Below are 15,475 nucleotides of genomic sequence, written 5' to 3'. Positions count from 1 at the left end.
TGCCAATCACCAGCGCCAAAGTTTTGCCAACAACTGAGTACGCCCATGGTGTTATTTTGAAAATAGCCAACGCGGAAAAGGATTTGGGTGTTTTGATAGACAACAATCTATACTTTGACAAGCATATCATCACCAAGGTCAAAACAGCCAATGGATTCATTGCCCTAAAAAAATGCTTCTGCAACATTACAGTCAATCATTAGCAGTCGGTCATTCGACCCCATCTTGAATATTGCAATCACGTTTGGTAACCTTACATGAGAAAACATGTCAACCTGAATAAAAATGTCCCAGGTAGATGCACAAAATTAGTCAGCCAATTGGGAGAACTGGACTATGAATCAAGACGAAGGGTATTGAAACTTTCAATCCTTGCGTACAGACGGAAAATAGAAACCATTACAAGAGTGTGCAAGCTCACAAACCAGCTATACAAAAAGAGTGCAAGTGAGAGATTGTTTGAGCCTAACGCTAGAATCTCCCGAGGAAACAAAAAAAAGGTGATGTCAAAAAACTAAGAATCAAAACATACGATACTACTTCACTGTGCGAGCGGCCGAAAACTGGAACAGTCTGCCAGAAGAGGTGACGTCCAGCTCCAGTCTAAAGATATTCAAGTGAAGACTAGACAGGCACTGGGCTGTGCTTCACACAATCATGTGAGTTGTGGAATGTTTTGATGGAGCTGGTCCCATAGGCAACGCTTGTCGAGCAGAAAACCTGAGTTGATTCTGTGTGAAACGTTTTCATTTATGGGCACTAATTAGTTAATTAATTACTTAATTTTCTGGCAATTCCGCCGAGAACTTCAATCTGGTATAAACGAAACATAGTTTCTCTAACAATAACTTCTTGCTATATCATAGCTCTGCGTTTCGCATCCACTCGAATTTTCTCTAGAAAACAATATGCCAATTAAGTTCGTAGTTTTGTAATTTTTAGCCATTGATCGCAACTTTTTTGTTAAATTTAAATGTTTCAATCAATCGTAAGAAAATTTTACATCAGTCAGTAATTCAATCAGTGCTGCTTTACTGCTCTGCAGGTTGTCGCGCACACTGCAAACCAACACAATATATCAACTTAGTTGTAAAGTGACGGTTCTATGACCCGCGTCAGACTGACTCAAAGCCTGAACTGCTACTAATACATTACTATTGAAATCCGTAGGAGTCTTTGAAAGTTCCAGCTCAATGTGTTGAAAATAGCCCCCGCCACGAAATAATGGCCCTCTGTATGGTGCATTTAAAAGAGGATAGATGTTATATGACGAAGAAGCGGCACTCAAACTGGTTTGATAAAAAATCACTTCCCTAGTTATAACTTAAACCGGCAATTGTGATATAGAACCGTTGAATCTTGTCATGGTTTGTAAACTTGAGCAGTATTTTGAAACAATCTATGTTATGCTCAGACTACCAGAAATCTTTTCAGGTATGCCTGTGCCTTTGAAAGCGTCAGCAAAGCTGAAGGTGGCTTCAAAAAAAGTGTGGGCCGGTCCATATCATTAAAAACTAAAGCAAAACGGTGAGGTCCGTTCACTTGTTCATTTCTCGCACTAATGACGTTACATTGTTGGCTTCTCTGGAAACGCATTCGACTAAATCCAGGATTTTTTGAAGGGAAAGAAACAGAGTTGTTGTCAGAGCAAGGATTTCCTCTTGGTGTGACGTTTTAAGTGGTATCCCGCAGGGTTCCGTTCTAGTGCCGATATTATTCATAATGCATATAAATCCCTTTCCAGAGAATCTCAAATCAAAGATTCTTCTCTTCGCCAACCATACCATGCTCCAACGTAGGATTGAAACAACAGACGAAAAGCAACTGTACAAGAGGACCTCAAACGCCTTTATAACTGATCGCGAAAGTCTACTGGAATTTCAAGAAGAGAATTTCTCTCTGCCAATCACCAGCGGCAAAGTTTTGCCAACAACGGAGTGCGCCCTAAAGAGTGTTATTTTGAAAATAGGCAACGCGAAAAGGATTCGTGTGTCGTGATAGACAACGATCAAGACTTTGACAAGCATGTCATCACAAAGGTTAGAAAAGCCAATGGAATCATTGCCCTAACGAAAAAATGCTTCTGTTAAATCACAGTAGAGATATTCAGCAGTATTTTTAAGTCGGTCAATGACCCCATCCAGAATATTGCAATCACGTTTGGCACACTAACGCGAAAAAACATGTCAACCTGATTGAAAATGTCCCAGTGAGAGCCACGAAATTAGTCAGCAAATTGGGAGAACTGGACTATGAATCGAGACTAAGGCTACGGAAATGTCCAACCCTTGCTTACGGACGGAAAATAGGCACCATGACAGAAATCTACAAGCTAACAGCTTTGCTTTTTGATTGCAGTGCATGTGAAAGATTGCTTGAGCCTAACGCCTATAATCTCCTGAGGAAACCAGAACAAGGTGATGTCGAAGGAAGCAAGAATCGAAAGCATACGGTACTGCTTTACGGTGCGAATGGATAAAGACTGGAACAATCTGCCGGAAGAGGTTACGTCCAGCCCCAGTCTAAGCATCTTCAACAGAGGCTGGACAGGCACTGGGCTGCACTCCTCACAATCATTTGAGATGTGGAATAGCACGATGGCGCTGGTCCTATAGGCAACGCTTGTCGACCAGAAAACCTGGCCTGATACTGTTCGAAACGTTTTCCTTTATTATCACACAGCTGTCTGGCAATTTCTCCGAGAAATTCAAACCGATGTAAACAGAATATAGTTTCTCATGCAATAGGTTCTTGGTATATCTTAGCTCTGCGTTTCGCATCCAATCGAATTTTCTCTAATAAAACTATGCCATTTAAGTGTGTAATTTTGTATTTTTTAGCTGTTGATCTCAATATTGCTGTTAGATTTAAATGTCTCAAAAAATTACATCAGTCAAAAAGCTACATCACTTCTGTCAGCCCATCTGACAACCCAAATAATGGAACTAAAACAACTTGGTAAATTCAGCAACACCAGGAAAAAACCACGGACACTACTTCTGACGCTTCCGACAGGGCATGATGCCAGATTATCTTTAGCGAAAGCCAACGAACAAAGAACAGTTCTAACTAAGAAAAATGTGTTCATTTTTCGAGCCTTGTCAAAAGATGACGCAATTAAAGAAAATTTGTGTCTTAAAAACGTAGAGAACTACTTGAGGAAAATGTTCCCCGCGATAAACTGATAAATCGAAACCTCGTGTTGTTCAATGATGGCAAGAAAGTAAATTTAGGAGATAACCATGAAGGATGGTGACTAGGTTTCATCAATATTCTTCTAATTATTGTAAGAAGCCTAGCAAGCGTGGAAAGAAGATCGAAATTTGCTAATGCTGTAATGCTCAATGACTATAACATTATTTGTGCTTGCGAAACAGGGTTAAACGACAACATTTCAATATCTGAACTACTTTTAGACAACTACGCCATATATAGATCAGACAGAAAACAAGATGCGGAAAACAACACTCACGGAGCGGCAATGATTGCCATCAAAAACAGCCTAGCATCTGAACAACTTACTACTGACCAACCCGACTATTCACTCACCTGCAGGCTAGAAGTTTACAAACTCAGCTTTTTTATTTCTGTGTTCTACAACCCTCTGATTGGAAGTGGGTACAGATACACACAAAACAACTTTTAAGCAATTCTCTCAGCTCTACCAAAAAACAGCAGAGCAATAATCTGTGGAGATCTTAACTTTCCGAATATAAACTGGCACAACTTCTCAAGTGAGGACACTGACGAACGAAAAGTATTGGAACTCTTTGAGGACGGCTTTTTTCTTCAAAGTGTTAGCTTTAACACCTGCGAAAACAAGACACTGGACGTTGCCTTCTATCGAAATTGTTACATGCACTCCTCTCTTGAAGAAGAATTCACAAAAACATTTAACTGCTCAGATCACAAGGCAATCCGTCATCTAGTTAAGTGCCCTCATACAGAAATAAAACCAAATTTTTAGAAATTTTTGAAGTTTTGGAAGAGTTGATTACTCGGTAGTAAGCGAAATGATCAAAATTGCTCTCTTCAAACCAGTGTGTTACACAAACATAAGCAACATGTGCGAAGAGATGTACAAATTTTCGACAAGGTAGCACAAGCAATGATTGCCAAAAGGACCAGGCATAGGCAATCTCTACCACCTTGGATTACACCAAGTACGTCCAATTTGATGAAAAAGTTGAACACTCAGCCTAAACACTCAGCCTAAACTCGCCTAGTAACAAACAAGCCAACGTCATATCGGAAAAACATCGTAAGGAAATTTCAAAACGTTGTGACAGAAGCCGAAGAAATAGATCGTTGTAATTATCAAGAGAAAATAATGAGCACCAGAGACACCAGTCTGATCTTTAAACATCTCAAATGTCTTAATAAGTCACCAAGCCTCCCAAAAGTTCTACTCAAAGGTGGAACATAAGCATCCAACATTGAAGAGAAAGTAAACTTACTAAACGACTTCTTTCATTCTCTCTACACACTTAAACATTCCTTTAGCATAGAAGACATCAATTCTACGAACCCAACTTTAACAAACTTCTGTATATCAAAGCAAAAAATTAATCAAATACGATCGGCGATCGACATCACTAAGATTAGAAGCCCTAACGGTTACCCCCCTATTTTTTACCAAAAAACAGCGAAACCAATGACTGATGTCCTATATCAAGTCTTTAAGAACATAAAGCGCTTGAGAAAAATTCCCGATCAATGGAAAATCGGCTCAGTCACCACTATTTGCAGAAAGGGCGACAGGAGGTTGGTCACGAATTATCGCCAGGTTTGTCTATTGAATATCGACAGTAAAATTTTCGACAAATGCATCTACGAGCCACTATATGAACAGTTTGAAAAACACTTAAGCAAGCATCAGCATGGTTTTGTTCGATGTAGATCTGTAACTACAAATACGCTTTCCTTCCTGCAAAGAATTTATGAGGCAATGGAAAAGAACACAAGTGACAACATAGTTACCTTCTACTCTGACTTCTCCAAAGCTTTCAACGAGGTACCGCATAAAGAATTAATCATCAAATTAGATCAAATTGGTGTGGGTGGATGCTTCCTCGAAGTTTTGTCTGACTATATCCACAGTAGAAGACAATTCGTCCGAGCTGATAACACAATCTCCAGGATTATTGAAATCACAAGTGTTGTCCCCCAATGGTCTCTTGTTGGACCCCTTCTGTTCTGTATACTCATCAACGACCTCCCAGATGTCCTAAGATTTAGCGATCAATACCTGTTTGTCGAAGAACTGAAGATCAATAGGATACAGTGACACCGATTTCCAGCAGGACAAAAATGCAGTACAAAATTGGGTAGGGACAAACAAATTGGAAGTCGCAGTCGACAATTGTGCAATACTAAACATAAGAGGGCCAGAAAAGGATTTTGAACTCTTAAATCAAAATTTGAACTCCCTGCAAGCAGTCAAGGACCTTGGTAGAAACGTCAGTAAGAAACTGACATGGTCGGCTCATATAATTGCTAGACTCAATAAAGCAAACTTTAGTCCTTTACTTGATAAGGAGGAATGTCGCCTGTGCCGTAAAACCTTTCATAAAACTGGGATTAAACAAATCGCTGGTTCTGGCGCCCTCAAAATCTGATTTAGGCAATCTTGAAAAACTCCAGCGGAAAGCCGTTAGGTGGATAACAGGACGAAACGAGCCCTATGAGAATCAACTGAGGCTTTTGAACATCTTGTCATCACCAATGTACATGTAGGTCCGATCTCCTCACTCTCAAAGCTTACTCAAGAAGGAAGAGACGAAATCATGTATCCTGTTATCCACCTAACTGCTGTCCGCTGGAGTTTTCGCACCCAAAGGAAAGCCAATAGACTTCATCACAGCATTGACTTCGGAAATCAACACGGCCTAAAACACAGAATTCTAAAGCAAATGTGGAATGATTTCATGATGCGGTACAAACCAGAAAACGTCTGCACGTGGCAGATCTGTTGTGACTGTCAACAGTGCTGAGAGACATGGACTAATTTTCTATAACTGTTTTGATCGGGAGAAATCCCTTCTGTAAAGAAAATCCCCAACAACAATATTGAAATACCTGAAATAAACAAAGTTCGAGGAAGATCCACAGAATTGTACACGCTCAGAAAAATAAGGCTCGAAAAGGCGCGAAACGAATTCGTTTTCAAAAATTGCAGACTAGCAAACCGAATCGACAATGGAATAAATTTTATGGAACCGCGAGGACTGAAAAACCGAATAATAAACTTGATGAAGTTTGTTAATAAATCGTTCACCACTCAAAATGTCTGCACGTGGCAACTGCGTTGCGATTGTCACCGATGCAGAAATTTACGGATAATTATCTAAAAGCAAAACTCAAGGGTCAGAACGACCCCTCGACAAGCAGTCGTAAATTCCCAACAACAACAATCAGTGCTGATTTACTGCTCTCTAGGTTGTTACGGACACTGCAACCCAATCCAGTAAGTCAACTTAGCTGTGAAGTGGTGGGACCAAGCCCCGAGTGAGACTGATTCAAAGCCTAAAAGACTTTGAAAGTTTCAGCTCAATATGTTGAAACTGACCCCCGCCACGAAATTATGGCCCTTCGCATGGTGCATTTAACGGGAGGGGGTAGATGCTAAATGACGAAGAAGCTGCGGTCAAATTGGATTGATCAAAAATCGCATCCCTAGCTAAAACTTAAACCGGAAATTCTCATATAGAACCGTTGAAGATTGTCATGGTTTGTAAACTTGGGTAGTATGTTGAAACATTCTATGTTGCGCTCAGACTACCAGAAATCTTTTCAGATATGCCTGTGCCTTTGAAAGCGTCAGCGAAGCTGAATGTGGTCTCAAATGGGAAAGTGCGCCGGTCCACGTCATTGAAAGCTAAAACAAAAACAGTGAAGTCCGTCAAAACCATTGTCAATCCTCAGACAAGAGTGGCGACTGTACATCTTGGTACTCCGTTTCATAAACGCAAAATGAAAGAAACAAAAATTGTTCCTTTTAGCTTCAACTCATGTTCAAAATCGTCATCGAATCAGGCTCAAGCAGCTGAAATCAAGGCAAAAGACATCGTCAACAAGCAAATTAATCAACCCGTGGAACCAATGAGCAGCAGTAAAGTTAATAGAAGTGAGAAAAAGATGGAGACTCAAACGTGTTCTCGAGCTAATCCTAAAGACGATACCAGTAAAAGAAGGTATAAAAATTTGTTCAGCTAGATTTTGGTTGTCTTTGAAATGGTTTCTTGTAGTTTGATTATTGTGTATTGAATGCTGTGTTTTTCTGTGACTCGTTTAGTTATATTTGTAAATGTTTAAACTTCAATAAAATTGAATTCAACCTTCCTTTGTAGTAAATAGCGACTATCAAATAGCAGTAGTATCATGGGCTTAATTTACGCGCGTGGGTGATTTAAGGGTTCAATTTTACGCAGTTCTTATCAGTGATAGTCTTCTTGCATTGGAGAGTCTTGCTTGCATTGTTTCATTGTCGGAAACATTAATCAGACGTCTTTAAGCTCACACAGATTAAAGATTGAACCGCTCAACAACCAATTGATTGCATTTCAATTTTTTGACAGGGAGGGTTTTTGCAGACTACACCAAAAGAAATCCTAATTTAGGAAACTTATGCGTTGATTCTGCTGGCCTGTAAAATCTGTTTCGAGCTGTAATGGTGTTGTTTTCTGATATCTAATAATCCTCATTTTGAATTAACCAAAGTTAAATATAGCTTCCCTATGGGCATTTAATTGCAATCAATTCCAGCTCCCTGTATACGAGGAGCCTGCTTCTGACTTGGAATGACATGTTGCTGTTATTGACTCTACATCAGAACTTCTCATTTTTTCAGATCGATATGCCTGCTGTGAAAAGGAAATCAGAAAATGGGAAACAATCAAGTGGCTCCAAGAAAAAAGGGAAGCAAGCTGAGGTTGAAGACGAAATAAAAGTAGAAGAACTGAATATCGAAGAAGGAAAATCAGATGAAAGTCAACCAGACGTTGGATTGCTTATGTCTGGCTGCGCAGTTTTTGAGGCAATTGGCAGATCAAAAGGCGGAATTGAAACGAATAAGCTGTGTTTATTTACGCCTCATCGGCTTTCCGGATTGACGGGCATAAAAATTACCAAGGTAATTTCCTCCTGCTCGGCAGCACATGCAATTTTTATATCATCCGATTTTGATGCTTACGTCATTGGGAGAAATGAAAATGGACAGCTTGGAATTGGCACCGAAGGCAAAGGGAACGATGTTGTTTTGCCCACAAAGCTTGAATCGAAATTGTTTGACAATTCAAAAATTTCAGACGCAGCTTGCGGAAAAGGTCATACACTTTTCTTGTCAACTGAGGGTCGTGTTTTTGCTTGTGGCGACAATACTTCAGGGCAGTTAGGAATAACTTTGAGTCAAGAATTTGTAACGAAACCAAAGAAACTAAATTTTGAGCCGTATGTGAAGATGATGGCTTGTGGTCAGTTGTTCAGCATGATCGTTGACACGAGTGGTAACTTATACTCATTCGGTCATCCCGAGTATGGGCAACTTGGTCACGGAACCGATGGTCGAATGATTGGAACTCAAAAGTATTTGTTCAGCTTCGTTTCCTCTCCTACAATGATCGAGAAGTTTGTAATGAAAGGGGAAAATGTGAAAGAAACGCGAGAAGTTGAAGATGTGAAAGTGAAGTATATCGCTTGCGGTTACAATCATACAATTGTTGTTGACACGGAGAACAGAATTTTTACTTGGGGTTGTGGAGGTTATGGTCGTTTGGGTCATAATATTACGTCTGATGAAATGACGCCGAGGCAAAACACGAGCTTTCTTCATTTCAAAACGTGTGAGATAACAAACGCTGCTGCTGGTTCGACTTTTTCGCTGGTTTCAATGGGCCACAAAATGTTATACATATGCGGTCAAACCAGAATGAGCAGTAACGGTGCTGATATGTATTTCAAGCCAGTCATGGAGATATCAGGCTGGCAAATTACATCAATGAGCTGTGCCAACAAGGGAATTGTGGCTGTTGGAGAAGGGCAGGCTATATCATGGGGACCTAGTCCTACAATGGGAGAATTAGCATTGGGAGCTGGGGATCCGAATGCTGCGGTGAGTTGAAACTGTGCCCTTTGTTGACCAAAATTAAGGGCCAAAATGAGCAAAAAATGTTGACCAAAATGAGCAAAAAAAGAGCAACGCAGCAAACAGTCTGTTCTTCTTCGTTCTTTCTTTGACGCTTGCGCTATAGAAAACAAACCATTGCTTACGTCAATTTCAACTTATATCTTATAAAACATATGACAAAAAAAATTCAAGTAGAGCGTTTAGAAACTGACAAAAAGAACTGTGCTTGAAGCGTTTTTACATCAGAATCTGAACCCTTTTCCCATACAGTAATGTTGCATTATATCTCAGTTACAACCAAAAATTATGAATTCAGAGTAACGAACACTTTTACCATTTATTTGTTAAGTAAGGTGCATTATTTACAAAGTTGAGTGGGGTATCAACGTCAAGTCATGGACATTGGAGAATCTTCAAGTAATTATGCAAATAACACATCAGGTATGAGTGGTGATACAAATCTGTCAAAAAATTCTTTTGATGAACTATCAAAAATTGTTGTTGATCTGGTTGAAATTAACAAGAATCAGGAATTAAAAATTCAAGAGTTGGAAAAAAAGCAGCAAGAGATGAACAATCGCTTGAGAGCACAAGAACGTTATACTAGCAAAGACTGTGTGATCATTTGTAATCCACCATTCGATTCAAAAGATCAACGGAATGTGCTTAAAAATACTTTGATCTTTTTTTGATAAATATCTTGGAATCAAACTGCGGGAGGACCGAATAAAAGCCTGTCATATTCTTCCTGGCACGGGGCCACATGTTTGCCCTGACTCAGTAATATGCAAGTTTGTGTATTTTGAAGAAAAAGATCGAGTTTTTGGTGCCCAAACGAAATTGAAAAAGTTGAAGAACCAATTGAACAATTTGAACATGTATATCAACGAGAGGCTAAAACTCTGCAGTATCCGTTATGGTCCGGAACTTTCAAAACGAAACTTCATTCCAACCCGTTAACTATGTCAACGACTTCAATAAAGTCAAAAATGCCGTGTTGAGAGACTCGGCCAGAGGACAACCGAAATTTGGCATCAATTATGATCAAACATTAAGATCAAACGAACAAGAAAAATATTCTCCTGAAATGAAAAAGCAGAGGAAATACTAAACCGGTAGAAACCTGCCACATTTCTAATACTCAATAATTTCTGTTTATAATAATTTGAAGCCGTAACTTTGATTGCAATCCAATACCAGTACATCACTTTTTTGTAGACAAGTGGCTCTTGTATAATTTAAACGTGATATTTTGTGCATTTCACCAACTGCGATAAACGCAGCCCGTCTTTTTCGGCTTGAGGGTTTTTTAATGAGATTCTTTTTATTGAACTTTAGAATGTTCTGCCTTAGTGCTTGCGGTATCCGCAGCCTACAGTACTTGATTTTTTAACAGTGAAGAGAACAGTGAATTTGTGATATTCGAAAATAACGAATGACAATTGATAATGAATCCTCGCGGAAACCAGAAAAGTTTGTCAAAATACTGACTGGAGACATGCTTTTTGATATTCGCAGAGGATGTGTCAACCAGTCGGTGTTCTTTCGTTTTGATAACCGTGTAAAAAAAGAATGCACAGGGAGTTTCATTTTACAATAAACGAGTGGTAAGTGTTCTAATTCAGTTAAGAGCTTGTAATAATTTAAACGATGAAAAATACTATTTTATTGCAGAACATCAGATCAATCTATAGAATTTTAAACCTTTTCGAGGTTTTTTTTGCACAACAGGAAACACAGCCATTGGCTATATGCCTAACCGAAACGTGGCTCAAAGATGACAGCAACATCAAATGGTTATGGCTTAGTAGTTACCAGCTGCTTAACACAAGCAACCGACAAATGGGAAAAGGAGGAGGAGTTGCAATTTTTGTCAGGGAAGGCGTGGTGAAAACGGTTCTGCAGAAATTTTTAAGTAGGAACTGTCAATTGCTAACAATCAAAATTGAAAGCAAAAATTATGAAAAAGATCTGGTTTTGACTGTTGTATACTTCAAACCTAATACAAGTTTATCACAGTTGTCAAAAACTTTTGAGGAATTTTTTGCAGAAATGACAAGACAAAGCAGATGCATTTGATGTGTGGAGATTTAAATTTTGATCACTCAAAATTAAATTGCAAAATTGTCGACTTTAGAAAATGTTCTGTGAGGGTATGATCTTAGCAATATGTCTCTGACAGGATTCACCAGGGAGAACATTCATTCTCAAACAAGAATTGATGTGGTATATTGCTCACAGGAAGTGCAAGTAGACGTTCTAAAATCTCCAATAACTGATCACTACACTGTTCAAACTGAACTAGATGAGGAAACGAAAGAAACAGGGTTAAAAATGCAAGAGTACTACAGAAATTGGGCTGTTCTAGAAAACAATTCTGTGTAAGAAAAGCTAGTTTTTAAACTGAAACACAAATTAAAATGTTTCCAAGCAACTTTCCGTCTCGTGGACTGTGACTCAGCATTTGAAAAATTTCAACAAACTATTATTGATGAAATAAAACGTTGTGCCAGAGAAGAAATCAAAGACTCTCATACATAAGTCATGGACCGATAACTCAATTAAAAACCTTGCAGCAAAAAAGAAAAAACTTTATCAAAGATAAATGCAGCTGAAAACAAATGACAATAAAAAGATTAAATAGAATTAGGAATTTGCTAGAAGAGAGTGCTCGAAAAAAGGAGAAACTTTTATCAAACCTTTTTAGTTAGGAACGCCAAGCGTTCTACCAAAACATTCTTCGATACTATCAAAAGTTTAAGAGGAGACACCAAAAAAAAACAACAAGCTACTTTAACGCAGGAAGAGACTGAAAATTTCACCAAATTTTTTACCACCATCGGAAAAACATTAGCTGATAAACTGGGTCCAGAAAAAAAACAGCACAAAAAAATACAAGCGTCAATAGCTTGTTTCTACACAAAATCAGGAAAAAAGAGCTTTGCATGGCAATCAAAAACCTGAAAAATAAATACAGCTCAGATTATGATGGTATCAACAATTTTATATTCAAGAAAATACAGTTTGCTTTTGTCCCAACTCTTACCTATTTGATCAAAATGTTTTGACATCAGCGTTTTCGCGAACTGCTTAAAGAAAGCAGTAATTATCCCACTGTATAAAAAAGGAGATCCTTAACTTGCTGAAAATTACAGACCAATCAGTCTGCTGCCAACAATAGGAAAATTGATTGAGAAATTGCTAAATTTTCTAGAGAAATTCAAACTACTAAACAAAAATCAATTTGGGTTTAGGCCAAAAAAGTGCACATTGAAGCATTGGTATCTTTTTTTGAGAGCGTAGGGCAAGACTGGGAGGACGGTTTTGCAGAAACTAAAGTGGTGTTCATCGATCTCAAAGAAGCGCTTGATACAGTTAAACATAGTATTCCTTTGGACAAACTAAACAACTTGGGATTTAGGGGTCACCTGCGAAATTTTTTGAAATCTTATCTAAGCAAAAGGCAGCAATGTGTAAATTCAGGAAACGTCTACTGCACTTTTGCCGCAGTCGATTATGGGGTACCACAGGGATTAGTACTTGGACCACTTTTTTCCTGTGTATATAATTGACATAGATGATTACTGTAGTCGGAACTGTTTGACCTTATACGCTGACGATACTGTTGTTAAACAAAAGAGGCTCAACAACTGATTTTCTCAGCCAATGATTGGACCTGGTTAGTGGTTAACTCATAAACAAACTGACTTTGAACTACAAAAAAAATTGTTTCATGAACATGAAAGCCAGGCGGAGAAGTTCATAGCAACAAATAGAAACGAACCTAACAGAAAGATCGTCACTGAAGTATTTAGGTATAGAGCTGGACGACAGTTTGAATTTCGGCGATCATATTAAAATCCTTTGCTCGAAATTGAACAAATTCTCGGGACTTTTTTCCGGCTCAGATCGATTTTAACTGTTAAACAACTGTTATTAACATAAAAAGTATATGTCCAGCCTGTTGTGCGCTATGGCGTACTAGTCTATGGAACTGATAACAAAACCCTAATTTTGGCATAAGAATTATTTTGTAATAAGCCTAAATCAACCTCCACTTATCTGGAACGAGAATCAAATCACATTTACTCGATTAGAGTCATGCACCTTTTTGAACTGCTCTGAAAAAGTTAGCTGAAATTCTGAGAGCAGAATGCCAAATGGATTGTCTCAAAAATGTTATTACTAGAAAAGAAATTGATGTTACACTGCATGCAAAAAGAGTCCAATCAAAGCAACCTAAAACTGCAAACAAAAGCAGCGGCCTAAGTCCTAAAAGATTAGGAGTAAGAATACGAAAATTGCTTAACTTCATTTTAAAATTCTATCCTAATTTTGTTTTAGAAGTGCAACCTATGAGTGCAAGAGAACTTAAGATTTTCTTATCTTTTTTCAGGGACAATTTTTTCGTAGACAACTTGGAACTTTTTGCTTTGTTTTATTAACAAAAACTCGATAGATCTCATAAAATTCAGAATAAGGTCTTGAGGTTTCCCCCTATTTTCTCTTACCATGAAACGCCACGCATTCACGACATTGATCATAGTATTGGTACTGGTCATCGCTAGACTAGGACCTCTTGGACCTATTTTTGACCTGTCGAATAGGTTTGATATGGTACATAATTTATACCATGTGTTGCAAACAAGTGTACATCCTACTCGAGAACAATTTATTATTATTAAATGGTACTACTTTGACTTTGCTGAGGAATATAATTCTGGGGTTATCAGCAGAATATGAAATAAGAATTCTAGCGGAACAATCTGATTGGTTTAATTAAAGTACAGTAAATGATAGAAATGGCTTGTTAAATCAGTCGTTGCCGATTGATTATCTATGGTGTGCGTTCAGGTTGCGCTCCACTCGGCCGCTGCGTGACCACACCCCTGGAGCGGGAAGGGGTGGCACGACCACGGAGGGAACTTCCTTTCTCTGTTTTTATTTTAAAAACATAGGTGAAAAAGCTTAATTTTAATGTTCATATTGAATGCTATGTTCAAAATAAAGTTTTGAAGAATGACGTGCATGTTTTTGTGATACCTTCAATTCACTCAGTTTTACCCCCTCTCAGTCACGCCCCCCGCTCCACCCCCACTCACCCTCTCCTACCCTAACACCCCCATCGTCCACCCTCCTCAACCTGGCGCTTTGAACACCCTCTTGTCCAGCTCTCCCAACACTATCTTCTGGCGTGACCCCATCCCCCAACTATTGACCCCCTCCCCTAATGCCTGCACCCCTATTTTTAATCCCCGCATCCTCTTTAACTGCTCTTGAACAAAGTTCATAGCAATTATTGTAAACGTGTGTGTCTTTTTATGCAAATTCTTTGCTTGACAGTTTTGACTTTTCCAGTGAATTTTACGCCCTTGACTTTTTGTGTTTCGCGTGATCTAAAATGCTCTCAATCACAATTTTAAGCAGCTGAACTCAATTGGCGGCAATTTAATACTAAAAGTTAAATGAAAAGTGCGCCGAAACTGGTGCCATTTTCAGTTTTAAATGTTAATAGTGGTATTTGTTAACCTCTCATGCGGTTATTTGAAGCCCATTATTGAAGTTCCCATTTAGGCTCCCCCTCCTCTCTCACTCACCCCCTCCTCCCCCCCCCCCCCCCGGACTGAAGCAGGCTGCAATTGATTAGAGCTCTCACTAGTCGTTCGAGAGCAATTCTTCCGACGTTTAGTCGGTTATGTTTTTTACCACTCACTCCTAAGTAGGGTAGCTTCGCTAGGCAAAAGTTTTCACCTCTAAACGCCGCCTATAGTTAGAGCAATTGGTCTAACCTCAACCGGTTATGTTTGATCGTTTAATTTTTTCAAATATGGCACTGATTCAATTCTTAAATCCCGGGTGGCTGTATGCTGTTCTGTTTTTCAGTTTGGTAAAGCACAAAAGCAGGGAGCGAATTCCAAGGTCTCAAAAGATCCAAAACTGATACCGTCTTTGGAGGAAATGGTCGCAAAATCAGTTACATGTGGAAACTCGTTCACATTCTTTCTGATGGATCTGAATAAGAAAGTCAACGAGAGTACCGATGCAGAAGATTCCAAACCAGAGATTGACGCCGACCTTCTGAAGAAATTCAACTCGCTTCCCCTGTATTGTGGATGGAAGTAAACATCCTCAATTTGTCGGGGTTTGATTTTAAATGTGACGTAGTTTTGTCGGATATTTGTTTAGTTCAGTTTGCAACTAGATTTTTTTCAGTGATTTGTATGAAACTGTAATAAACTTTGAAGTGATCTTTGAGTTAAACGTGAAAGTGCCAGTTCAATTTTTTTAAGATTTTTCTGGCTTTCCTGTTTACATTTCTTCTAACTTACGATAATTTATTTTTTGATCTGA

At 38.7% G+C, this 15,475-nt stretch overlaps 1 protein-coding gene across 1 annotated transcript; it reads left to right on the top strand.

Moving 5' to 3' along the window:
- The first annotated feature begins 7,828 nt into the window (after positions 1 to 7,828).
- LOC142337788 (protein RCC2-like) lies at positions 7,829 to 15,475 on the top strand. Its single transcript, XM_075387306.1, has 2 exons — positions 7,829 to 9,109; positions 15,008 to 15,475. The coding sequence occupies exons 1-2, from the start codon at positions 7,856 to 7,858 to the stop codon at positions 15,245 to 15,247; spliced, it is 1,494 nt and encodes a 497-aa protein (XP_075243421.1). The 5' UTR covers positions 7,829 to 7,855; the 3' UTR covers positions 15,248 to 15,475.

The sequence above is a fragment of the Convolutriloba macropyga genome, chromosome 4, assembly GCF_964194025.1.
Source record: "Convolutriloba macropyga chromosome 4, txConMacr16.3, whole genome shotgun sequence".
In the NCBI taxonomy this organism is placed as follows: domain Eukaryota; kingdom Metazoa; phylum Xenacoelomorpha; order Acoela; family Convolutidae; genus Convolutriloba; species Convolutriloba macropyga.
This window is presented reverse-complemented; position numbering and strand designations above follow the sequence as displayed.

What these genes read in the sequence shown, in the direction of transcription:
- LOC142337788 (XM_075387306.1), top strand. Translation starts at nt 7,856, where the DNA reads ATGCCTGCTGTGAAAAGGAAATCAGAAAATGGGAAACAATCAAGTGGC. An exon ending in CTGGGGATCCGAATGCTGCG is followed by an intron (nt 9,110 to 15,007) that starts GTGAGTTGAAAC and finishes TCTGTTTTTCAG; the next exon opens with TTTGGTAAAGCACAAAAGCA.